The following is a 26,234-nucleotide window of genomic DNA, read 5'->3' as shown; positions in this document are numbered from 1 at the left end:
GTTGGTCCATGGCAAGTAGTGAGTGAACCAATACAACTTACTTGGCCTCATCATCATCAGTCAACCTGTTGCAGATGTACCTGCGAATGGTAACTACATTGGTAGAAGTAACGACTACACAAGGAGTAGTAGCGGAGACAAGTACCAGACCTTGAACAAGAATATCCTCCGTTATATTGTGTGGCACTCTACTTATGTTAAATTTGACAGATTTGACAACTTAAAATTGGGCATCCACAAGGCACCGTGGACCATCAGCAACACTAGAAATGGACATAATCACAATCTGTAACCTCATGGTTGAGCCTATCCCTGACTCTACCACTACAATCAAGCCAGGCAATCAAACCTGTTTGAATGAGGAATGCAAATGAGCATGCTAGGAGCAGCACCAGGCATGTCTAAAATTGGTGCTGACCTGGTGACACTGCAATGCAGGACATGTGCTAAACAGACAGCAGTAGATAGAACAAAGCAATCTTGCAACCAAAAGATCAGTTCAGAGCTCTGCAGTTCTGCTACTGGTTGGAAGTAGCAAACAAAAGGAGATTCCAAGAACATCCCCATTTTCTGGCAGGGCCCAGTGTTTTAAGTGCTGATGACAAGAATGAAGTATTCATAACCAAGTTTAGCCAGAAGCAGCAGGTTGCTGATCCATCTTGGTTTTCTCCTGAGATCCTCACGATCATAGACACATTTGTGGCTAACTAAAAGCAGGAAAAGTCCAACCCCTCTACTCTTGTTCATCAGCAAAATGATGGAAGATATCATTGACAGGGCTATTGGAGCACACTGCAGCCTTCCTGATTCCATCAAACCAGTTAACTCGCCTTCTCCATTTACATCGAACCTGTCCAGTTATGCTCTTGATCATGTTCCCATCAGGGTGAGGGTAGCAAGATTAGGAACCCTGAATGACGAGGGATGCTCAGGAGTTGATGAAGGGAAAAAAACACATGATGGGTACAGGCAACTGAAAATGGCAACTATGAGGAATGTAGGAGAAAAAAAGGAAATTAGGAAGGCAAAAAGGGGCTGTGAAATGTCATTGGCAAACATGATAAGGTGAATAAAAAATGGAGATGTATTCCAGGCTGCTATGGGTGACATGGCAAGAATTTGCTGGGACCCTAACAAACATTTTTGCATCTTTGTTAGTCATATGTGAAGTACTGGGTGACTGGAGGAGAGCAAATGTTGTTCCTTTATTCAAGAAGGCCAGATAACTACATGCTGGTGAGAGGATGGGAGTTGTAGGGGATGCTTTGCCTTCATGGGTCGTGGTATAGAATATAAGATCTGGGATGTCATGTTACAGTTTCATAAAACATTAGTTGGGCCACACTTGGAATGCAGTGTGCAGTTCTGGTCGCTTCACTATAGGAATGATGTGATTTCACTGGAGAGGGTGCAGAGGAGATTCACTGGGATGTTGCCTGGATTGGAGCTTTACAGTTATAATGGGAGACTGAATAGGCTGAGTTTGTTTTCCCTACAGTAGAAGAGGCTGAAGGGTAACCTGATAGAGGCATATAAAGTCATGAGGGGGGATAGATAGAGTGAATAGTAAAAATCCCATGTGGGGCTGTCTAAGACAAGAGACCATAGGTTTAAGTTGAGCAGTAAGAGATATTAAGGGGGAATTTTTTTGGAATCTTGAATGAGCCTGAAGAAGTGTTAGAGGCAGACACTCTCAACGTTTAAGAAGCATCTAACCAAGTACTTGAATCATGAAGGTCTGGAAGGCTACAGACCTCATGCAGGTCTCTCACATGAAGGCTGGTTCAAAAGGATCCAAAATTAACTTGGCAATAGGTGATAGCAAAGGGCTGTTTTATGCTTAGATGCCTGTAATTAATGGAGTTCCTCAGGGATCAGTACTGGGACCCTTGCTGTTTGTAAAATACCTGAATGATTTGAATGTGGATGTAGGAGGCATGATAAGTAAGTTTGCAGATGACACAAAGATTGGTGGAGTTGTTGACAGTGTGGAAGGCAGTCTTAGCCTACAGGATGATATTGAAGTGTTGGTGAAATAGGCTGAGAAATAGTGTTTAATCCAGAAAAATGTGAGGTGACACATTTTGGAAATTGTAATAAGGCTAGGGTATAGACTTTGAATAGTAGGGTCTTGGGGAGCACTGAGGAACAGAGGGACCATGGAGAACAAGTCCATAGATTCTTGAAGCTGACAGCTCAGGCAGTTAAGAAGGCATTTGTGATGCTGGCCTTCAGTCAGGGCATTGAATACAGAAGTAGGGACATTTTGCTCTGACTTTATAAACTTTGGTCAGACCTCAGGTGGGGTACTGCTTGCAGTTCTGGTCACCATGCTATAAGAAGGATGTGACAGTGCTGGAGAGAGTGCGGAGAAGATTCACCAGGATGTTGCCTGGGATGGAACAATTCAGTTATGAGGAGAGATTGGACAAGCTAGGTCTGTTTTCCCCAACTGGAGGAGGCTAAGAGGAAACATGATCGAGGTATGTAAAATGATGAAGGGTATAGATTGGGTGGAGTGCAGGAAACCTTTCCCAATATCAGAGGTAGATAAAACTAGAGGACATAAATTTAGGGTAAGGAAGAAGAAGGGACCTTTTTCACCCAGAAAATGGTGAGTACTTGGAATGCACTGTTGGAGAGAGAGGTGGAAGCAGGATCATCGACAACATTTAAGAAGTGTCTGGACAAGCTCTTGAATCACCCAGCCTACAGGCAAAATGTTGAAAGATGGGATTTATACAGATGGGTGCGCACTGGTCAGTGTGGACATGGTGGGCGGAATGGCCTTTTTCATGCTCTATGGCTGTATAACCATAGTTAAAAGAGCCCTTGACAGCATTTCATTTGTTTCCTGCACCTCTGGTCTCACCCCCTTTTCTGGACTGAGAAAAAGTAGAGTTTCCTTGGTTCTCACCTTCCCTCACACCCACCCCACCCTCACCAGCCTCCGCATTCAATGGATTAGCCATCACAATTTCTGCTACCTATAACAAGATTTCACCACCACACAAATCTTCCCCTCTCCTCCACATTCAGCGTTCGAAAGGCAGCGTCCCTTTTGCAATGCCCTCATCTTCTGTCTTCAGCCACTCTCGTCTTCTCAGCATTTTCCCATGCAACACTTGCCCATCTGCCTCTTCCCTTCCCACCATCCAGGGATCCAAAGTCCTTCCAGCTGAAACAGTGATTCAGCTGCATTTCTTTCAATCTAGTGTACTGCATTCGGTGCTCATGATGTGTTCTCCTCTACATTGCAGAAACCAAGCACAGATCAGGTGAGCACCTGCATTCAGTCCACAGAAGTGATCCTGAGCTTCTTGTTGCCCGACACTTTAATTCTATGTCCCCTCCCATTATGACCTATCTGTCTATGGCCTTCTGTACTATTATAACAAAGCGCAATGTAAGCTTGAAGAATACCTCATGAATTGATATCAAATTTTACAGCTTCAAATAAATGTATTTTTCTCTCTCCTGCCTGCCCTGTGGGCATTTCCTACAGTTCTGCATTTCACAGCTTTTACATTCTTTTGTGTTTTCTCTCTCTATAAGTCTTCCTTTCATTGCTTTATGTTCCTTTATTCTCATTTTCTCTCTCTCTCTCTCTCTCTTCTCTCTCTCTCTCTCTCTCTCTCTCTCTCTCTCTCTCTCTCTTCCCCCCCCCCCCTCATTAAGCTATCCAACCAGATGACTCCACCTACAGCAACCCTAGTCTCACCCTATCAAAGATGTGTCCTATGTCATATCCATTCCTTTAGCACCCTTTCTACAGCTTAAAACTAATGTTTTCTCTCTTTCTCAATTATGAAGAAGGGTCTTCACCCTGAATCATTAACTGTTTCTCTTTCCACCATGCTCCCTGATCTGCTGAATTTTTTCAGACTTCCCTGCTTTTAGACTGGGTTATATGTTGTCATCACTGGAATGGGTCTTGAACCCATTACCAACTGGTTTTGAGTGCTTCCAAATGAAACAAGGCACATCTTTAGTCAAACCATTCTGCCTAAATGATGCAATACTGCCATTACAAGTCTGTTAAGAGTAAAAGGATAGTAAGGGACAAAATTAGTCCCCTAGAAGATCAGAGTGGTTGTCTATGTGTGGAGCCTCAGGAGATGGGGGAGATCTTAAACAGTTTTTTTTGCATCAGTATTTACTCAGGAAACTGGCGTAGTGGATATGGAAGGAAGGGAAACAAGCAATAGTGTCATGGAATGTCAGAGATTAAAGAGGTGGAGGTGTTTGCTGCCTTACAGCGAATAAAGGCACAGTAGATAAATCCCCCCGGCCTGACAAGATATTTCCTTGGAGCTTGAGTGAGACTAGTGTAGAAATTGCAGGGGCCCTGGCAGATATATTTAAAATGTCCTTAGCCACGGGTGCAGTGCCGGAGGACTGGAGGGTAGGTCATGTTGTTCCGTTGTTTAAAAAGGGCTCTAAAAGTAAACCAGGCCGGTGAGCCTGACATCAGTAGTAGGTAAATTACTGGAAGGTGTTCTGAGAGATTGGGTATACAGGTATTTGGACAGCCAAAGGCTGATTAAGGATAGTCAGCATGGCTTTGTGCGTTATGAATTATGTAGAGTTTTTTGAGGAGGTTACCAAGAAAGTAGATGAAGGAAAGACTGTGGATGTTGTCTACGTGGACTTTAGTAAGGCCTTTGACAAGGTCCCACATGGGAGGTTAGTTCAGAAGGTTCAGACACTAGGTATCCATGGAGAGGTTGTAATCTGGATTCGAAATTGGCTGTGTGGGAGAGGACAGAGAGTGGTAGTGGATGGTTGTTTCTCAGACTGGAGGCCTGTGACTAGTGGTGTGCCTCAGGGATCTGTGCTGGGTCCATTGTTTTTTGTTGTCTATATCAATGATCTAGATGATAATGTGGTAAATTGGATCAGCAAGTTTGCTGATGACACTAAGATTGGAGGCGTTGTGGACAGTGGGGAAGGCTTTCAAAGCTTGCAGAGGGATTTGGACCAACTGGAAAAATGGGCCAGAAAATGGCAGATGGAATTTAATGCAGACAAGTGTGAGGTGTTGCATTTTGGAAGGACAAATCAAGGTAGGACATACACAGTAAATGGTAGGGCACTGAGGAGTGCGGAGGAACAAAGGGATCTGGGAGTTCAGATACAAATTCCCTGAAAGTGGTGTCACAGGTAGACAGGGTTGTAAAGAAAGCTTTTGGCATCCTGGCATTCATAAATTGAAGTATTGAGTATAGGAGTTGGGATGCTATGGTGAGGTTGTATAAGACATTGGTGAGGCCAAATTTGGAGTATTGTGTGCAGTTCTGGTAACCTAACTACAGGAAGGATATCAGTAAGATCAAAAGAGTGCAGAGAAGATTTACTAGAATGTTGCCGGGTCTTCAGGAGTTGAGTTACAGGGAAAGATTGAATAGGTTAGGACTTTACTCCTTGGAGTGTAGAAGAATGAGGGGAGATTTGATAGAGGTTTACAAAATTATGAGGGGTATAGACAGAGTAAATGCGAGCAGTCTCTTTCCACTTAGATTATGAGAGATAAGTACAAGAGGACATGGCTTTAGGGTGAAAGGGGAAAGGTTTAGGGGGAACATCAGGGGGAACTTCTTCACTCAGAGAGTGGTGGGAGTGTGGAACGAGCTGCCGTCTGACGTGGTAAATGCAGGCTCACTCTTAAGTTTTAAGAATAAATTGGATAGATACATGGGCGGGAGAGGTCTGGAGGGTTATGGACTGGGTGCAGGTAAATGGGACTAGCGGAATAAAGTTTCGGCACAGACTGGAAGGGTCGAATGGCCTGTTTTCTGTGCTGTAGTGTTCTATTAACAAAATATTGGATGGTATGAGTGTAACAAGTTAATTATTTGTTCTGTCATCCTGTTTTGAAATTATTGATCGTATATGTATTGAATACTATAACTGCCTTAACAGTAGTTGGTGAATCTTTGGACAACTACCTAGAAACATTGTGGGCTGAAGGGCCTGTTCCTGTGCTGTACTGTTCTATGTTCTAAACTTGGAACATCTGACATTGACACTTAATCATGTTCATGGCCCAGAGAGATTGACTATATCTGAGAAAGTTCCCTTTTCATGAGAAGGGTTAAGACAGTTTGGCGTTTATTGAGTCATTAGCTCATAAAAAGTTTATGCCCGATTGTTTGACAATGGCAATGCCTAATGACTTCTTGTGTATAACAATGTATTTGTATTCCTTCAGGGATTGCTTTGCTGTACCTGCACCTGTACAATGTTTATGGTGATCAAAGTTTTCTGCAAAAAGCTGTTCAGTACGTAAATAAAAGCCTGAAATGTCTTACTGGGCGCGTGGTAACTTTCCTGTGTGGCGACGCAGGACCCCTAGCTTTAGCTGCAGTTGTGTATCATAAGCTGCAGCAAATGCAGGAATCGGACAATTATATCAACCAGTAAGTAACAAGTTCATAGACAAACAAAATAAGAATATTTTTTAAATTTTCTTCTCTAGGACTTCTTTTCTGGCCTGTATCATCTGGGTCCTTGCTGATCAGCATTAGCTCCCAGTCCCATGGTGACTTAAAAAATCTTGCCTTTTCCTTAATTCTGCCCAGGCTATGCCTCCATCCATTTCTGCCTCCAGGCTGACAACCATGATCTCTGTGAAACTCTTTGGTTCTGCTGCATGTAGGTTGGGCCCTGGTGAGACATACCTGAAGTATTGTGTACAGTGTTGCCAACAGAATGGTAGAATTGACAGGTATATTTTAGGTTCATAGAGTTGCACAGCAATGAAATGGGCCCTTTGTCCATGCCGACTTTTTTCCCCATCTACACTTATCCCATTTGCCAGCATCAGAACCCTATCCTTCTAAGCCTTGCCTATTTAAGTCTCTATCTAAATGCCTCTTAAACATAGTAATTGTCATTCATTCCACTTCCTCCAGGTATCAGTCACTCTGTTTAAAAAAAACTTACCCCTCAGATCCCTTTGGAAAACCCCTTCCTCTCACCTCAAACCTGTGCCCTTTTGTTTTTCATACCCTGACCATGGGAAAAAGATTTTGACTAATTATTCTGTCTATGCCTCTCTTAATTTGATATCTGTAGCTCACTCTTTGCCTCCTTCATTCCAACGAAAACAAGCCCAGACTATGCAGTCCCTCCCCAGAACTAATGTCCTCTGATCCAGGCAATATCCTGGTCAATCTCCTGTGCACTTGCTCCAACACAATCGCACCCTTCCTGTATGGCAGCTAGAACTGCATGCAGTACTCCAAGTGCGGCCTAACCAGTGTTTTGTAAAGGAGCAGCATAATGTCCCAACTCTTCTACGACCCAACCTACAAAGGCAACTGTGCTATATGTCTTTTACACCACTCTGTGGACCTGTGTTGCCACTTTCAGGGAACTATGGACTTGGACCCCTGGGTCTCTCTGTTCATTAGTGCCTGCCTACCACAAGAGTTTGTAACTCTTTGCCATTTAAAAAAAGCAACATTTGTCTGGTCCAAAACAAAATTTGTGAAGAGGACTCTTTATATGCTAATGTTACCTTGAAAAAAACAAATGGGAATCACATTGTTGAAGAAACTGTACCAGAGTGAAATATTGTGATTTCAATGATGAAAATTTTATTTTGTTGGAAACCATGGTGACCAATATAAGGAACATTACTGATATCATGATAGCATCTACACCTAAATGACTTAAATATAATACATTTCACTTGCTTAATTATTTTTGATGAATTAAAGGTTAGAATTTTTTTTAAAAACTGATTTTGGTTGATTTCGTCTTACAATGTTGACAGTTCAGTGCCACTATTGCATGGTTGTGTATTCTTTGGTTAATCTTTGATAGCAGTGGTGCAATGTGAATGGTTCAAAGATTTCTGATTTAACAAAGGGTCAGCTCTGGCTTTAGCTTCTGAGAAACGTCAATTGTACAACGTTCTGCCTTTTAGGCACTGCCTGCTCGGCCATTGCACTTTGTTCAATTGAAATTTTGAACTATTTATTAAAATAGCACTGCTAAAGGCAAAAGTAACAGATTTCTTTCAGTCTAAAGTATTACTTCCATTCCCATAACCCAAAATATATCACTGGTAAATTGATAGTGCCTTTCAAAGAATTCTTTTGTGCAGCATGAAGCTGCTCTGGATTTGTAACTTTTATTGTGTAGAATACACAGCAGAGCAGATTTGATTTCCATTGTTCACTGAGGTTATTGATCTCAGCTGAAGTAATAATTGGGGTGCCTCAATTGATTTCGGTGCCCTGAAGCTATCTGGGCAGAAATCCTTTCCTTCCACCCTGCAAAATGGAGAGGAAGACATTTTATCCCCAAGTTTACAGGTTGTTAATGAAACAGCCTGCTGTTGTTACAAACCCTAATGTATATTTTTGTATCCTACTCTCGTACACAGCACAGAAACGGTCCTTTGGCCTACTATGTCCAAGTCAACCATCAAGTACCCATCTTTACTAATCCTACTTGCCCTCAATCTTGCATACATCTATCAGGTCCCCCCTCAGCCAAGTAAAACAAGCCCTGGCTATCCATTCTCTCCTCACAACTGAAATGCTTCATCCCACACAACCGGTGAATCTCCGCTGCACCCTTTCCAGTGCAATAATATCCTTCCTATCGTGAAAATCAAAAAAAAAGCTGTAGATGCTGGAAATCTAAAACAAAAACAGAAAATGCTGGAAATACTCAGCAGATCAGGTCACGTGTGGGAAGAGAAACAGCATCAGCATTTCAGTTTGGACCTGCTGGATATTCCACCATTTTCTGTCTTTGTTTTACATATCCTTCCTATAGTGTGGTGACCAGAACTATACCCAGTATTCCAGCTGTGGCATAAACAATGCCAGGAAGTTCTCCCTGCTCATATATTATATGCCCTGATTAATGAAGATAAGTATCTAAGTAAAGCAATATTGCTTTCTTCTCCACCTTATCTACCTGTTCTGACACCTGTGGAGATTTTTGGACTTGTATTCTGAAGTCCCTCTGTTCCTCAGTACACCTGACCATTCATTGTACTACCCATGTTAGTCCTCCCAAAGTAGATTGAATGCAGTCTGGTCCAATGGACGGTCCTTAAACAAAATATAGCCAAAGTAGTGAAGGAATATTGGTGGAATTATGGATAGCAAGGAATGTTTTTCAAAGGATACAGCAGGATGTAGATCAGTTGGAAATTTGGGTGGAAAAGTGGCAGATTGAGTTACATCCAGACAAGTGTGAGATGATGCATTTTGGGAGATTAAATGCAAGGACCCTTAGGAGCATTGATGTACAGAGAGATCTTGGGGTGCAGGTCTGTAGCTCCCTGACACAAGTAGATAGGGTGACAAAGAAGGATTACAGTCAGATGCCCCTGGTCTCTTCATCAGCCACTGAGTATAAAAGTTGGAAATTCATGTTGCAGCTGTATAAGACTTTGACTCCACATTTAGAGTATTGTGTGCAGTTCTGGTTGCCAGACTGTAGGAAGGATGTGGAGGCTTTGGAGAAGTTGCAAAAGAGGTTCACTGGGATGTTATCTGGTTTGGAGTACATTAGCTATAAGGAGAGGTTGGACAAACTTGAGTTGTTTTCTCTGGAGCGTCAGAGGCTGAGGGGAGACCTGGTAGAAGTTTATAAAATTATGTGAAGCATAGACAAGGTAGATAGAATCTTTTATCAGGGCGGAAATGTCAAATACTAGAGCATATAGGTTTAAGTGAGAAGGGGGAAAGTTTTTTTTTACCTGGTGCCTGGAACTTGTTGTCGGGGGAGGTGGTCGAAGCAGGTACGACAGCAACGTTTAAGAGGCAGTTTGACACAGGAACAGGCAGAGAATAGAGGGAAACGGATCATGTGAAGGCAGATGGAATTAGTTCAGATCGACATCAAGGTTGGTGTGGACATGGTGGGCTGAAGGGTCTGTTCCTGTGCTGTACTGTTCCATGTTCTATAAATAAGGAATGATTCGTTATAAATAAAGTCTAAAATTCACTTATTTTCAAATTACAATTCCTAAATGTTGCTGTTCTTTAAAATGTATTTGTTGCAGACTCCTCCGTCTACATCAGTCTGTAGTGAAACCAAGTTCAAGACTACCCGATGAGCTGCTATATGGTCGGATGGGTTATCTGTATGCATTATTATTTGTTAATCAGCAGTTTGGCAATGAGAGGATCCCTTTGCAGTACATGCAAGAGGTAGGTGTACTTCTCTTCGAGTGGAATGAGTAATTTTGCAATAGTAGGACCATAGAACACTAACAGCACAAAAAAACAGGCCATTCGGCCCTTCCAGACTGTGCCAAAACTTTATTCCGCTGGTCCCACTGACCTGCACCCAGTTCATAACCCTCCAGACCTTTCCCATCCACGTATCTAACTAATTTATTCTTAAAACTTAAGAGTGAGCCCGCATTTACCACGTCAGATGGCAGCTCGTTCCACACTCCCACCACTCTCTGAGTGAAAAAGTTCCCCTTAATGTTCCCCTAAATCTTCCCCCTTTCACCCTAAAGCCATGTCCTCTCGTACTTATCTCACCTAATCTAGGTGGAAAGACGCTACTCGCATCTACTTTGTCTATACCCCTCATAATTTTGTAAACCTCTATCAAATCTCCCCTCATTTTTCTACGCTTCAAGGAGTAAAGTCCTAACCTATTCAATCTTTCCCTGTAACTCAACTCCTGAAGACCCAGCAACATTCTAGTAAATCTTCTCTGCACTCTTTTGATCTTATTGATATCCTTCCTGTAGTTAGGTTACCAGAACTGCACACAATACTCCAAATTTGGCCTCACCAATGTCTTATACAACCTCACCATAGCATCCCAACTCCTATACTCAATACTTCAATTTATGAATGCCAGGATGCCAAAAGCTTTCTTTACAACCCTGTCTACCTGTGACACCACTTTCAGGGAATTTGTATCTGAACTCCCAGATCCCTTTGTTCCTCCGCACTCCTCAGTGCCCTACCATTTACTGTGTATGTCCTACCTTGATTTGTCCTTCCAAAATGCAACACCTCACACTTGTCTGCATTAAATTCCATCTGCCATTTTCTGGCCCATTTTTCCAGTTGGTCCAAATCCCTCTGCAAGCTTTGAAAGCCTTCCCCACTGTCCACAACGCCTCCAATCTTAGTGTCATCAGCAAACTTGCTGATCCAATTTACCACATTATCATCTATAGACAACAAACAGCAATGGACCCAGCACAGATCCCTGAGGCACACCACAGGCCTCCAGTCTGAGAAACAACCATCCACTACCACTCTCTGTCCTCTCCCACACAGCCAATTTCGAATCCAGTTTACAACCTTTCCATGGATACCTAGTGTCTGAACCTTCTGAACTAACCTCCCATGTGGGACCTTGTCAAAGGCCTTACTAAAGTCCACGTAGACAACATCCACAGTCTTTCCTTCATCTACTTTCTTGGTAACCTTCTCAAAACTCTACATGATTCATTAAACGCAATCTACCACGCATGCTGACTATCCTTAATCAGCCTTTGGCTGTCCAAATACCTGTATACCCGATCTCTCAGAACACCTTCCAGTAATTTACCTACTACTGATGTCAGGCTCACCGGTCTGTAATTACCTGGTTTACTTTTAGAGCCCTTTTTAAACAACGGAACAACATGACCTATCCTCCAGTCCTCCGGCACCGCACCCATGACTAAGGACATTTTAAATATATCTGCCAGGGCCCCTGCAATTTCTACACTAGTCTCTCTCAAGGTCCGAGGAAATATCATGGCAGGCCCAGGGGATTTATCTACCTTTATTTGCTGTGAGGCAGCAAGCATCTCCTCCTCTTTAATCTCTATATGTTGTTTAATCTCTATAATCTCACAACTGCTTGTTACCCTTCCTTCCATATCCACTATGCAGTTTCCTGAGTAAATACTGATGCAAAAAAACTGTTTAAGATCTTCCCCATCTCCTGAGGCTCCGCACCTAGCCAACCACTCTGATCTTCTAGGGGACCAATTTTGTCCCTTACTATCCTTTTACTCTTAATATACTTATAGAAACCCCTCAGGTTTACCTTCACATTATCTGCCAAAGCAACCTCATGTCTTTTTGCTTTCCTGACTTCCTTCTTTAGTATTTTCGATACTCTTCAAGTACCTTGTTTCTTCCTAGTTGCCTAGACCTGCTGTACACCTCTCTCTTTTTCTTAACCAGATCACCAATATCCCTTGAAAACCAGAATTCCCTATGCCTGTTAACTTTGCCTTTAATCCTGGCAGGAACATGCAAACTTTGCACTCTCAAAATTTCACCTTTGAAGGCCTTCCACTTGCTGAACACATCCTTGCCAGAAAACAACTTATTCCAATCCACTCTTCCTAGATCCTTTCTCATTTCCACAAAATTAGCATTTCTCCAATTTAGAACCTCAACTCGAGGACCAAACCTATCCTTATCCATAATTAACTTTAAACTAATGACATTATGGTCACTGGACCCAAAATGTTCACCTACACATACTTCTGTCACCTGACCTGTCTGGTTCCCTAATGGAAGATCAAGTATTGCATTCTCTCTCGTTGGTACCTCTATATATTGATCTAGAAAACTTTCCTGGACACATTTGACAAACTCCAAGCCATCCAGCCCTTTTACAGTGTGGGAGTCCCAGTCAATATGTGGAAAGTTAAAATTCCCTACTATTACAACTTTCTGTTTCTTACATCAGTCTGCTATCTCTCTACAGATTTGTTCCTCCAATTCTCTCTGACTATTGGGCGGTCTATAATACAACCCTACCCTTTCATCCGTCCTCCTCTATCACGTCTGAAACAACGGAACCCCGGAACATTAAGCTGCCAGTCCTGCCCCTCCTGCAACCAAGTCTCACTAATAGCAATAATGTCGTAATCCCATGTGCCAATCCATGCCCTAAGCTCATCGGCCTTACCGACAATACTCCTTGTTCTCAGGTGCGTCTATTTCAATACATTCCTATCACGTACAAACCTTTGATTTCCATCAGAACATGCTGTCCTCGCATGACCTTTAACCTCCACTTCACTATCTGCTCTAACACTCTGGTTCCCCTCCCCCTGAAAATCTAGTTTAAACTCCCCCCGGAGCAGCACTGGCAAACCTACCCGTAAGTATGTTAGTTCCCCCTCCAGTTCAGGTGCAAACTGTCCCGTTGGAACAGGTCCCACCTTCCCTGGAACAAAGCCCAATTGTCCAGAAACATGAAGCCCTCCCTCCTGCACCATCTCCTTAGCCACGTATTTAGCTGCATTGTCTTCCTATTTATCTGCCTCACTAGCACATGGCATGGGTAGCAATCCTGAGATTGCAACCTTGGAGGTCCTGTCCTTCAGCTTTGCACCTAACTCTCTTTGCAGGACCTCCTTCTCCTTCCTATCCATGTCATTGGTCCCTACATGGACCACGACATCTGGCTGCCCACCCTCCCTCCTGAGAATATCGATAACTCGATCCGAGATATCGCAGACCCTGGCACCAGGGAGGCAACAGACCATCTGGGATTCTCGATCTCTCCCACAGAACCTCCTATCTGTCCCCCTAACTATCAAATCCCCTATCACTACTGCTTTCCTCTTTTCCCTCTTTCCTTTCTGAGCTGAGGGTGCAGTCTCGGTGCCAGAGACGCGACCACTACAACTTGTTCCTGGTAGGTCGTCCCCACCAACAGTATCCAGAATGGTATACTTATTGTTGATGGGAATGGCCACAGGGGTGCTCTGCTCTTTCTGTCTATACCCCTTCCCTCTCTTGACATTCACCCAGTTACTTGCCTCATGACTTTTAGGGGTGACTTTCTCCCTGAAACTCCTGTTTCTGTCTCTGCCTCATGAATGCTCTGAAGTTCATCCAGCTCCAGTTCCCTAACTCAGTTTGTCAGTAGCTGCAGCTGGATGCACCTTTTACAGGTGTAGTCATCAGGGACAAGTGTGCCATCCCTGACTTTCCACTACGGAGCACTCGACTGCCCTAACTGCTGCCTTCATTACCTATTCCTATGCTAATTAAATTAATTAAAGGAACTTACCCAAAGCATTTTATCTTTCTCACTTATCACCTCCCCTCACGTGCTTTGTAAATGTGCTGAGATACATTATCTGAATATGCGGGGGTGGACTTTGCAGTCAGCAGCAGGGATTAATGGCTTCCTTGGTGTTTCTTTGTAGCTTATTTCCAAAGTATGGCTCACTTTATTTCCTTGTCCAACCATAAATATGTAGAACAACTTTTAGGTTAAATTTGTTTGAAAATTTACCATTACTATAATCTTTGGGTCATAGTTTGGTGAACTACAGGAAGTATGTTCGATAAGTGGAAATCTGTTGATTGAAACTAGTAAGTTTATTGCCCACCAGGGTCCAGATTTATAATGATTTGGCTCTTGTGCTCTGCTAAAAACTGTAACAAAGAGGAATAATCCAAATTATTTTTCTCACTATATCATGATAGCCCTCCATTTCTATGACTTGGTGTGTCAGCTTGATAAACAATAGTGATGCAGCTCCTGCAACCCAGGTTCAATCCTGATCACTCAACTATTGCCACATCTCCACTCTCCTTTGCCTCTCCAGTGTCCAAAAGCATAATGCAGATCTCAAATCTGTTACAGTTTCCCATTAATTCCCTGTTTGAACTTCTCCAGTTATGTTTTTGTACAAGTCAGCTCTATTCATATAAAAAAAATTACATCATATGTGACAATGGTGCATTGTCATCGCATTTCATCTCTGCAGCCTTTGTCACTATTAACTACATTATCTTCTTCCAATGCTTTTTAACAGTTCAATAGAGAGGACTGTTCTTACCTGGTTGAATTCCAATCATAGAACAATGGAACAATACAGGCCCTTTGGCCCACCATGTTGCGCCGCCCTTCAAACCACACCTAATAGTATCTAACCCCTTCCTCCCACATATCCCTCTATCTTAAATTCCTCCATATGCTTATCTAACAATCTCTTGAACTTGACCAACATATCAGCCTCCACCACCACCCCAGGCAGCGCATTCCATGCACCAACCACTCTCTGGGTGAAAAACCTCCCTCTGACATCTCCCTTGAACTTCCCACCCATTACCTTAAAGCCATGTCCTCTTGTTTTGAGCATTGGTGCCCTGGGAAAGAGGTGCTGGCTGTCCACTCTATCTATTCCTCTTAATATCTTGTATACCTCTATCATGTCTCCCCTCATCCTCCTTCTCTCCAAAGAGTAAAGCCCTAGCTCCTTTAGTCTCTCCTCATAATCCACACTCTCTAATCCAGGCAGCATCCTGGTAAATCTCCTCTGCACCCTTTCCAACACCTCCACATCCTTCCTATAATGAGGTGACCAGAACTGGACACAGTACTCTAAGTGTGGCCTAACCGGAGTTTTGTGAAGCTGCATCATTACTTCGCGGCTCTTAAACTCGATCCCACGACTTATGAAAGCTGACATCCCGTAAGCTTTCTTAACTACCCTATCTACCTGTGAGGCAACTTTCAGTGATCTGTGGATATGAACCCCCAGATCCCTCTGCTCCTCCACACTGCCCAGAATCCTGCCATTTACCTTGTACTCCGCCTTGGAGTTTTTCCTTCCAAAGTGTACCACCTCACACTTCTCCGGATTGAACTCCATCTGCCACTTGTCAGCCCAGCGCCGCATCCTATCAATATCCCTCTGTAAGCTTCAACAGCCCTCCACACTATCCACAACACCACCAATCTTTGTGTCATCTGCAAACTTGCTAACTCACCCTTCCATCCCCTCATCTAAGTCATTAATAAATATCAGAAAAAGTAAGGTCCCAGAACTGATCCCTGTGGGACACCACTAGTCACAGCCCTCCAATCCGAATGCACTCCCTCCACCACAACCCTCTGCTTTCTACAGGCAAGCCAATTCTGAATCCACACGGCCAAGCCTCCCCGGATCCCTTGGCCTCTGACCTTCTGAAGAAGCCTACCATGCGGAACTTTGTCAAACACCTTGCTAAAATCCATGAGGACCACATCCACTGCACTACCGTCATCAATCTTTTCACCTCCTCAAAGAACCCTATCAGGGTTGTGAAGCAAGATCTTCCCTTCACAAAGCCATGCTGGCTGTCCCTAATCAGTCCGTGATTCTCTAAATGCTCATTAGAACCTATCTCTTAGAATCCTCTCTAACAGCTTACGTAAGGCTCACTGGTCTGTAATTCCCTGGACTATCCCTACTACCTTTTTCGAATAAGGGGACAGCATTTGCCACCCTCCAATCCTCCGGTAGCATCCCCGTGGCCAACGAGGACTCAAAGATCCTAACCAACGGTTCAGCAATCTCCTCTCTCGCCTCACAAAGCAGCCTGGGGAATATTCCACCAGGCCCCAGGGACTTATCTGTCCTAATATTTTCTAACAGCTCCAGCACATCCTCTCTCTTGATATCTACATACTCTGGAACATTACCCTTACCAACATCGTCCTCAGCATCATCAAGACCCCTCTCCTTGGTGAATACTGAAGAGAGGTATTCATTGAGAACCTCACCCACTTCCAGGGCTTCCAGGCACATCCTCCCACCTTTGTCTTTAATCGGACCTACCTTTACTCTAGCCATCCTTCTGCTCTTCACGTATGAGAAAAAAGCCTTGGGGTTCTCCTTAACCCTACTCGCCAAAGCGTTTTCATGTCCCCTTCTCACTCTCCTCAGCCCTTCCTTAAATTCCTTCTTTGCTACTCTATATTCCTCACGAGCCCTGTCTGATCCTTGCTGCTTACACCTTATGTATGCTGCCTTCTTCCTAACTAGTTGTTCCACCTCTCTCTTCACCCACGGTTCCTTCACCCTGCCATTCCTTCTCTGCCTCACCAGGAGAAATTTATCCCTAACATCCTGCAAGAGATCCCTGAACATCAACCACATCTCCATAGTACATTTCCCTTCAAAAATATCATCCCAATTTACACTCCCAAATTCTCGCCTTATAGCCTCATAATTCGCCTTTCCCCAATTAAATATCTTCCCATCCTCTTTGCTCCTATCCCTGTCCATGACAATTCTAAAAGTTATGGAGCAATGGTCACTGTCCCCCAAATGCTCACCCACCGAGAGATCTGTCACCTGTCCCGGTTCATTACCTAAAACTAGATCTAATATGGCATTCCCTCTAGTCAGCCCGTCAACATACTGTGTCAGGGATCCAAAATCAATCTGGTTATAACTAGAGAATCTCCTGTAAAATTAATCTTCCTGCTGCACTCTGTTATTTCTGGGAGTCACACGAGCATTAAACTGTGGGTCTAATTGGGTTAAATAGAGTCGATGTACAATTCAATTAAGATGTAATTTAATGTCAGAACAGGTTTGGGAGCAAAACCCCACAATCCTTTTTGCAAGAACATTTGTATTTCTCATGTACATGCTGCCACCTGGTGACATCATCCAAAACATGACAGCAAGTTCCAATTTAATGACACCACACTCTTACCTCGTCACTCCCTCTCAGGACTCTTGTACTGTATTGTCAAGATCTTACCAGCATTCAGTTCTGAATGAGCTGAAATTTACTCCATTGCAATACTCGGAAGTCAAAGGCATTGTCTTCAGTTCAGGCCACAAAACCCCATTTCCAAGCCACCTTGGTCACTCTCTGAGCCTGATGCAGTCTCTTGCAACATTGAAGTGGTAGTTTACCCTGAGCTCCTCTTGGAAGCCTTCTCCATGCTAGAGTCGTAGAGTTGTACAGTACAGAAACAAGCCTTTCAGCACACTATGTCCACGTTGACCTTTTTTGCCTATCTACACTAATCTCATTTGCCTGTAATGTATCTGATTCCACCATGTCCTCTGGCAGCAAACTTGCCCCTAAGATCCCCATTAAAACTTTTACCCTCTCACCTTAAACCTATGCCTTCTTATTTTTGATATCCCAAACATGGGAAAAAGACTTTATCTACCTTATCTTTGCCTCTCATAATTTTCCACAAAGGGCACAATTTAGCCTCCATTGCTTCAGGGAAAACGAGACCAGCCAATCCAATCTGACCTCATAACTGAAGTCCTCCAATCCAGGCAACATCCGGGTGAATCTCCTCTGCACTTTCTTCAGCACAATCACATCCTTCCTATAGTGTAGTGAGCAGAACTGCACACAATACTCCAAGTGTGGTCTAACCCATGATTTGTAAAGTTGCAGCATAACATCCCAACTCTTACTAATCGTTCCTCCTACATTCACATCCAAGATAGTCATACAGCACGGAAACAAGCTGTTAGGCCCAAGTGTCCATGCCAACCAAGATTCCTATTTGCCCGCGTTTGGACCATATCCCTCTAAACCTTTCCTATCCACATACCCGTCCAAGTGTCGCTTTTAATTGTTTGTTAACGTATCTCCCTCAAACACTTCCACTGGCAGCTCATTTCATATACGCACCACCCCCTGGGTGAAAAATCACCCTGGGTTCCTATTAAATCTTTCTCTTCTCACCTTAAACTTACGCCCTCTAGTTGTTGTTTCCTCAACCCTGGGAAAAAGACTGTGTGCATTTACCCAATCTATGCCCCTTGTGACTTTATATACTTCTATATGATCACCCCTCATTCTCCTATACTCCTGCTCAATCTCTCTCCGTTGCTCAGTCCCTTGAGTCCTGGCAACATCCTCGTAAATCTCCTGCACTCTCTCCAGTCATTAATGTACATCACAAAGAGCAATTTATCTCCATTTTCGACAATTGCAATAGGTGGCCTCCGGTCTTCCATTCTATGCTCCCCAACCTATGTTGGATCCCACCAAGTAGACTGGAAATTTTAAAGTTCTTGTCCTTGTACTTGAATTTCTTCATGGCCTCGTGCTTTCCTATCTCTGTAACCTCTTGCAGCCTCCAAGTCAAAACTCTTATGTTTGGGGTTCCTCCTAAGCCTACCCATGGATAAATAGGTGTTTAGTTTTTGAGGTACTGAGCTTGCTCATTTTTTTTCCCTGATTACAGTCCTGTGAAGTTGCTAAGGATATTTTACCTTTAAAGTTGATATGTAAATGAAAGTTCAGTAGAACATAGAACAGTACAGCATAGGACCTGGCCCTCAGCCCACAATGTCTGCGCCGACCATGATGCCCATCTAAGCTAATCCCATCTGCCTGCACATGGTCTATACACTCCATTCGCCCCCCACCCTCGTTCATATGTATGTCTAAGTGCCTCTTAACCATTGCTATCTGGTCTACTTCTACTACCTCCCCTGGCAGCACATTCCAGGCACCTACCACTCTCTGTGCTGCCTCATAAATCTCCTTTAAACTTACCTCCCTCTCACCTTAAACCTATGCCCTCTAGTATTTAACATTTCCACCCTGGGAAAAAGACTCTGACCATCTACCCTATCTATACTTTTCATTTTACACACTTCTATCTGGTCACCCCTTCAGCCTCCGACACCCCATAGTTAAAATGCACGTTTATTTTTCCAGTGCTTTCTCATTTTGCTGCTTCCAAATTCAGGGAATATGGAGTCATAAAGTTTTACTGCACAAAAACCACCTTTTTGCCCATCTGCACTAATCCCATTCACACATTAGGACCATATGCTTCTGTGCCTTGCCTATTTAAGTGTCTGCGTAAATGCCTCTTAAGTATATTAATTCTGTGATTCCACCAGCTCTCAGGCATTGAGTTCCAGATATCAACCAATTTATATAAAAAAGAACTTACCCCTCAGATCCTTTTTAAATCTCCTTTCTCACCTTAAACCTATGCCGTCTTGTTTTTGATACCCCAATCATGGGGAAAAAGATCTAACCTATCCATGCCTCTCCTAAACTTCTGTACTTGTGCCAGGTGACCCCTCAGCCTCCTTCACTCCAGGGACAACAAGACCAGCATATCCATTCTCTTCTCCATAATGAATGTCCTTCAGTCCAGGCCACAGCCCAACTGGAAAAGTGGGCCTAGTAATGGTAGATGGAATTTAACTCTATCTAGTGTTGCATTTTAGGAAGCTAAACCAGGACAGGACGTGCACAGTGAATGGCAGGGCACCGGGGAATGCTGTAGAACAGACAGACCTTGGGGTACAAGTACATAGTTCCCTGAAAGTGGCAACACATCTAGAGTGGATGGTGAAGAAGATGCTTGGCACACTAGCCTTCATTAGTCAGGGACTGAGTACAAGAGTTGGGTCATAATGTTACAGCTGTACAAGACACTGAGACCACACTTGGGCTGTTGTGTTTAGTTCTGCTCACCTAGCTATAGAAAGAATGTCATTAAGCTGAAAAGGGTGCAGAAAAGATTCTCAAGTATGTTACCAGGTCTGGAGGGCTTGAATAATAAGGAAAGGCTGGATAGGCTGGGGCTGTTCTCCCTGGAGCGAAAGAGGCTGAAGGATGACCTTTTTAGAGGCTTATAAAATCATGAAGGGCATGGATAAGGTGTATGGTCACACTCTTTTTCCCAAGGTAGGGGAGTCTAAAACTAGAGGGCATAGGTTTAAGGTAAGAGGGGAAATCTTTAAAGGGGAGCAACTTTTTCCACACAGAATGGTGGGTATATGGTGCGAGCTGCCAGAGAAAGTGGTAAAGGCAGGTATGGTTACAATGTTTAAAAGAAATTTAGATAGGTATATGGAAGGGTAAGGTTTAAAGGGATATGGGCCAAATGCAGGCAAATGAGACTAGCTCAGGTAGGCACCTTGGTTGGCATGGATGACTTTGGCCAAAGGGCCTTTTTCTGTGCTGTATAATGCCATAACTCTAACATCGTGGTGAATCTCCTCTGCATGCTGTCTGACACAGTCACATCTTTCCGATACTATGGTGACCAGAACTGCACACAATACACCAAGTGCAGCCTAACCAGTGTTTTGTCAAGTTGCGACATCATGTCCCATCTCCTCTACTCCCTGACTTATGAAGGCAAGCATGCCTTATGTCTTCTTTGCCCCCTATCCACCTCTGTTGCCACTTTTAGGAAGCTATGGACTTAGACCCTGAGATCTCTATCAATTCAACATTCCTCGATGCCCTACTATTTCCTGTATATGTCCTACGTGTATTTGACTTCCCAAAGTGCATCATTTCGCACTTGTCGGGACTAAATTCCACCTGCCAATGATCCATCCAACTTTCCAACAGATCTATATCCTGTTTTCCAACAGATCTATATCTACAACCTTCCTCGCTATCCACAACACCACCAACTTTTGTATCATTCACAAACTGATTAATCATACATCCCACATTCATATCCTTATCATTAATATCCAAAAGGTCCCAGCACCGATCCCCATGCCCTGGTACACCAGTGCTCACAGACTTCCAATCAGAAAAGCATCCTTCCACCACTATCCTCTGCCTTCTATCGATAAGCCAATTTTGGATCCAATTAGCCAGGTTGACTTGAATCCCACGTGCCTTAACCTTCTCGACCAGCCTGTCATGTGGGACCTTGTCAAATGTCCATATAGGCAACATCTTTCGGCGTGTCTTCATCAATCTCCTTTGTTTCCTCCTCAAAAAAAAACTTGCTCAAATTAATGAGACAGAGATTTCCCCTCACAAAGCCATGCTGACTGTCCCTAAACAAAAGCAAAGATATTGGAAGGTCCTGACTGGCAAATTATACACAACCTACAGGTAGCAGGTCCTTTTCCTAAAGTAATCCTCCTTGATTCTCTTATTCACCATCAGGAGATGAGTAATTGCCACCAAGTCATTTCAGCTTGAAACACCTAAGCAAAAGTTTAACTTCATTGATTGTATTCTTCCCATTAAGTTATCTGCCTGTGCTACCAACAGGTTAACACCAAATATACTAAATCAAAAACTCTATTGTGAAACTTCTTTGTGTCTTTCAAGATCTGTAGTGCTGCTATAACTTCTGGAAGAAAACTGGGCAGCAAAACAAGTTTTTCCAAAAGTCCATTGATGTATGAATGGTACCAGGAGCATTATGTTGGAGCAGCTCATGGCTTAGCAGGAATCTATTATTTCCTGATGCAGGTATGTGGTTAAATCCTAATCTCATGAAGTTTTCCTCTTAAGTGTATTCTTACTATCATTTTCAGCCAAGCAAAGAAATGTCAATGCAGTGTATGCTATCCGTAGTGCAGGTCCCATTCATTATTTAAATGACTGTTTTAAGCTGTCGATGAGCCTCATGCATTAGTTGTCAGAGGTGAAGGTGAAATTGGTGGGGGCAAAGATTTAAGTAAACAGTTTGAAATGGAGAAGAGAAGCAGAGTTTGTTTTTACACTCTGAGATGAATTAGAGTAGTGAGTGTCTTGACAAGAGAAGTGGCTTGATGTGGTCCAGACATATCTGGTTGTCCATGACAATTGTTCAGGTCTATGTCCCTTAAAGGAACAGAGATTGGGATCTTTTCCAGGTGAGTAGCCAGGTTAAAGTGAGGAATTGTATAAGTGGGACCCAAGTATGAAAGGTGGAGATGAGACTGTGGATGAGCAGATAGTTACAGGAATGCAATACAATTGTAAATTCAAGTTACAGGTGTTTTCCAGAGCAGATGCTAGCAGAATTGGGATAAGCAAGGAGAACGTAGGAGGAGAGGGACAGCAGGAAGGGAGGTGTTCCCTCATGTAAAAACGTCAGCATCAATTTCTTCTTTCTGATATATTCTGCTCTTAATGATGCATGCTGCAAAGAGCATTTAAAACAAAAGCAGAAAATGCTGGAGTACTCAACAAGTCAGGCCGCATCTGTGGGAAAAGTAATAGAATCAATGTTTCAGGTCAGAGACTCTTCATCAGAACTGAAAAGGAGATAAAGAAGCTGGTAAAGCTGCAGGAAGGGTGGGGGGGGGGGGGTAAAACCGGGGTGACCTTGGGGATCTGTAAACAAGGTTATCTAGTAAGTGGGAGCAGTTAGAAGGTGAAAACCCAGAGAAAAGAATGTGGGAGTTGCAAAATGCAGAACAGGAGGACAAGCCCAGCACCTCAAGCCGGGAAAAATAGGAAGAAAGAAAAAACAAGCTGCGCTTATATTACAGATGAGCATCTGATATAGACTGAGAAATCAAGATACCTGAAGTTGTAGTATTCAATATTAGGTCCAGAAGGCAATGTGCCCAGGCAGAAAATTCCTACCCTTACTAGCACATGGCACTGGGAGTAATCCAGAGATTGCAACCTTTGAGGTTCCACTTTTTAACCTTTTTCCTAACTCCCTATATTCGTTCTTCAGGACCTCATCCCCTCTTCCACCTCCTCATCCCCTTCTCTACATATGTTACTGGTATCACTGTACAGAACACAGTACACTGGTACCAATGTGTACAACAACCTCTGATAGGACCTGTAAGGACATTGATGTACAGAGGGATCTTGGGGTGCAACTCCATAGCTCCCAGATAGTAGCAACACAAGTGGATAGATGGTAAAGAAACATATGGTGTTGTGACAGTGAATGAGCCACCAGGAGACTGGAGCTGTAAGTGTAAAGGGTCTTTATTCAGCAGGACAAGTAAGCCTTCTGGAGAATCTGTCTCACTTTATCTCTGTGATAATGTGAGCGGTTATACTTCTTAAAAACAAAGACAACAGTAGGTTATTAAATGCAGTTTCAATGGTTATTATTATCTACTTCAACATTTTGGGTGGTCAAGCAATTTTGAACAATTACGTACTTACAATGTGAGCACATCTATGAGGGCACCTTTAACTATTCAAGTACTGCTGAATGGTCTGAAGGGTTCTGAGCACAAAAACCACAGACACACAGAATATGGTTGTTTTATTACGGTGTTGAGGAATGGCTCCCTGGATGTATAAACACCAAGAATATTAATTGACAAAACAAATATATCTTGAATGTGTTAAATAGCAGGGATACGTCTTTAACTATGTGTGAATACAGGAGATGGCCTCTTCATACCTTCCATGATCTCATCCAAGGAGTTTCAATGAGGGACGATTAACATAAACATACATTTATTGACGTCCTCTGCATAGTTACAGTGATGCAGAATCAGATCGTACCACATCTATTGGCTAGTTTCAGTGTTCTGATCAGTGTACTGATGGATGTTACAGTATGAACAGGTTTTGTTTTGAAGACTGGTTCCAGTTTGTATTAACTGTCTACTACCCTATCCCATAACTCCTGAAAGATACCCCATGCTTAACAATCCCTATTCTATGTTCTATGCGCTGTAACAAAGATCTGATAATTCTGGCCATCTTCCCTCTACACACTCAGTCCTGATGCAGTCCTGAAACATTGACCACCCCTCTGCCTGAGTAAATGCTGCAAGACCTGCTGAGTTCTTCTAGCAGTTTATTTTTAGCTCCAGATTACAGCATCTGCAGTCTCTTGTGTCTCCTCTCTTATAATTCTATATACCTACCTTCCTCAGTACCTTTTGCTGTCTATTTCATATTTAGAATTAACAATTGACATTACATCGTTTGCTATTGAGGGAGATGTTTTGTGAACATAAACATTTTTTAACTTCACTACTGAAAGGCCTGGGTTTTCTGTCAAGTCTTTGTAATTTAATCAAGGTATTATTCTGATAAATCAACAATGCTCTCCCTCCAAAGATGTGTATGCTCTGAATATCCTTGCTCTGCCTACGACAGTTTAATCATCTGTGTACATGAAACCATATATTTCATGGGGATATGCTTTAGTTTAGCAAGAACTACACTGCAGTTAATTACAAGTTGTGGAATCAACTGTATCTAGTGTATCTAGTGTATCAAATGCCAGTTGAACAAGCAGTTAAAAGGGAATTGAAGTGAAAATGTAAAGAAGGCTGACAAAATATAATATTTATTTGTTAGTCACATGTACATTGAAACACACGGTGAAATGTGTCTTTTTGCATTACTGAGAATGCACTGGGATGCAGCCTGCGAGTGCCGCCACTCTTCTGGCGACAGAAAGCTGACTGATTTCATGTTTCCTCCTGTCACATCGTTACAGAATCTTAGAGTGAGACAGCACGGAAACAGCCCCTTTGGCCCACTGAGTCCACACCGATCATTTATACTAATACTACAATCATCTCATTTTATTCTTCCCATATTCCCATCAACTCCCCAAGATTCTACCATTTACCTACACACTAGGGGCAATTTATAGTGGACAAATTACCTTCCAACTGGACTGATGGCTTAACACGTAATGCTCTTAATGTTTAACTTGCCATAAGACATTCTTAATTTTTACACTTAAGGAAGTTATGCGCAGATGTTAGTGTTGTGTTTTTAACTGCTGAAAGAACAGAGCATCGTCCCACTAAATTGCAGCAGAGCCTAAGTTTATTGAAGTGATTTAAATTTATGTTTGCCAGTTGTACTTTATGAAGAATTGCATTAGTAGAAATTTTGTTTTGGTTAATTGGGTCCAAATAACTGGATCCACATGAACCAAAGTAGACCACACGGTAATGTAGCAGTTTAGTGCTGCCGCCTCATACCTCGAGTGACCAGGGTTCGATTCTGGCCTCTGATGCTATCTGAGTGGAGTGGTTGTGAAGAGGTTCCCACAGATTGGAAAGTAGTGAATGTGACCTCGCTATTAAAGGAAATAAGGACAGACATCGCGGGCTGGAGGGTCTGTTCCTGTGCTGTACTGTTCGAAGTTCTAATTCTTCATGTGCACAGAATTTCATTCGGGTTATATTAAGATTTATCAGCTTTTGTTTTGATTTATAATGTATTTCTCTAAATCCCATTGAAGACCCTACATTGCCTCCTCAAAGCCAACTATATTTTATTTACAAAGTTGGCTGCCTCTCATTGAATGTATTAATGTAAATAAAAGCAGTGTCTGATGCTGATATGTCCTCCCATAAATAGTTACTAACTTGCAACTGCATTCCTACTGCTTTTCACATCTTCCCTTTCTGAATCTGAGTTGTCAACTGTTCACTTATCTGACAGGTAATGATTTAGCAATTTGTCCAGAATTATGCATACAGTCTTGAAAGTAAGACTTGACTATTTTGCCTGATTGTCACTTTAGGAGGAAAATTCTTATTCCTTTTTTTGTTCCTTTTTCCGTCTCTCTTAGCCAGAGTTTGGGATTGACCAAGATACACTCCTAAATCTGGTGAAGCCCAGTGTGGATTATGTTTGTCAACTGAAGTTTTCATCTGGAAATTATCCTCCATGTATAGGTGAATCCAGAGATAACCTAGTTCACTGGTGCCACGGGTCACCCGGAGTCATTTACATGCTCATACAAGCTTATAAGGTATTCTTGTTTGTGTCTACAAATATCATGGATTAAATCTGTTT

The 26,234-nt window shown here is 42.8% G+C and overlaps 1 protein-coding gene across 2 annotated transcripts in view; it reads left to right on the top strand.

Annotated features, from left to right (window-relative positions):
* Positions 1 to 26,234, top strand: part of lancl1 (LanC antibiotic synthetase component C-like 1 (bacterial)) — a 60,750-nt gene that overhangs the window by 20,550 nt on the left and 13,966 nt on the right. The window contains exons 3-6 of one of the 2 annotated variants that reach the window (XM_052043838.1): positions 6,212 to 6,419; positions 10,034 to 10,181; positions 21,828 to 21,971; positions 26,008 to 26,190. In XM_052043838.1, coding sequence (XP_051899798.1) covers positions 6,212 to 6,419; positions 10,034 to 10,181; positions 21,828 to 21,971; positions 26,008 to 26,190 — 683 coding nt within the window. The remainder of the gene's footprint in view (positions 1 to 6,211; positions 6,420 to 10,033; positions 10,182 to 21,827; positions 21,972 to 26,007; positions 26,191 to 26,234) is intronic. The other variant, XM_052043919.1, reaches the window with a different exon arrangement.

This window comes from Pristis pectinata, chromosome 1 (assembly GCF_009764475.1).
Source record: "Pristis pectinata isolate sPriPec2 chromosome 1, sPriPec2.1.pri, whole genome shotgun sequence".
Classification (NCBI taxonomy): Eukaryota; Metazoa; Chordata; class Chondrichthyes; order Rhinopristiformes; family Pristidae; genus Pristis; species Pristis pectinata.
The sequence above is the reverse complement of the archived record's forward strand: the minus strand, read 5'-3'. Positions and strand labels throughout refer to the sequence as shown.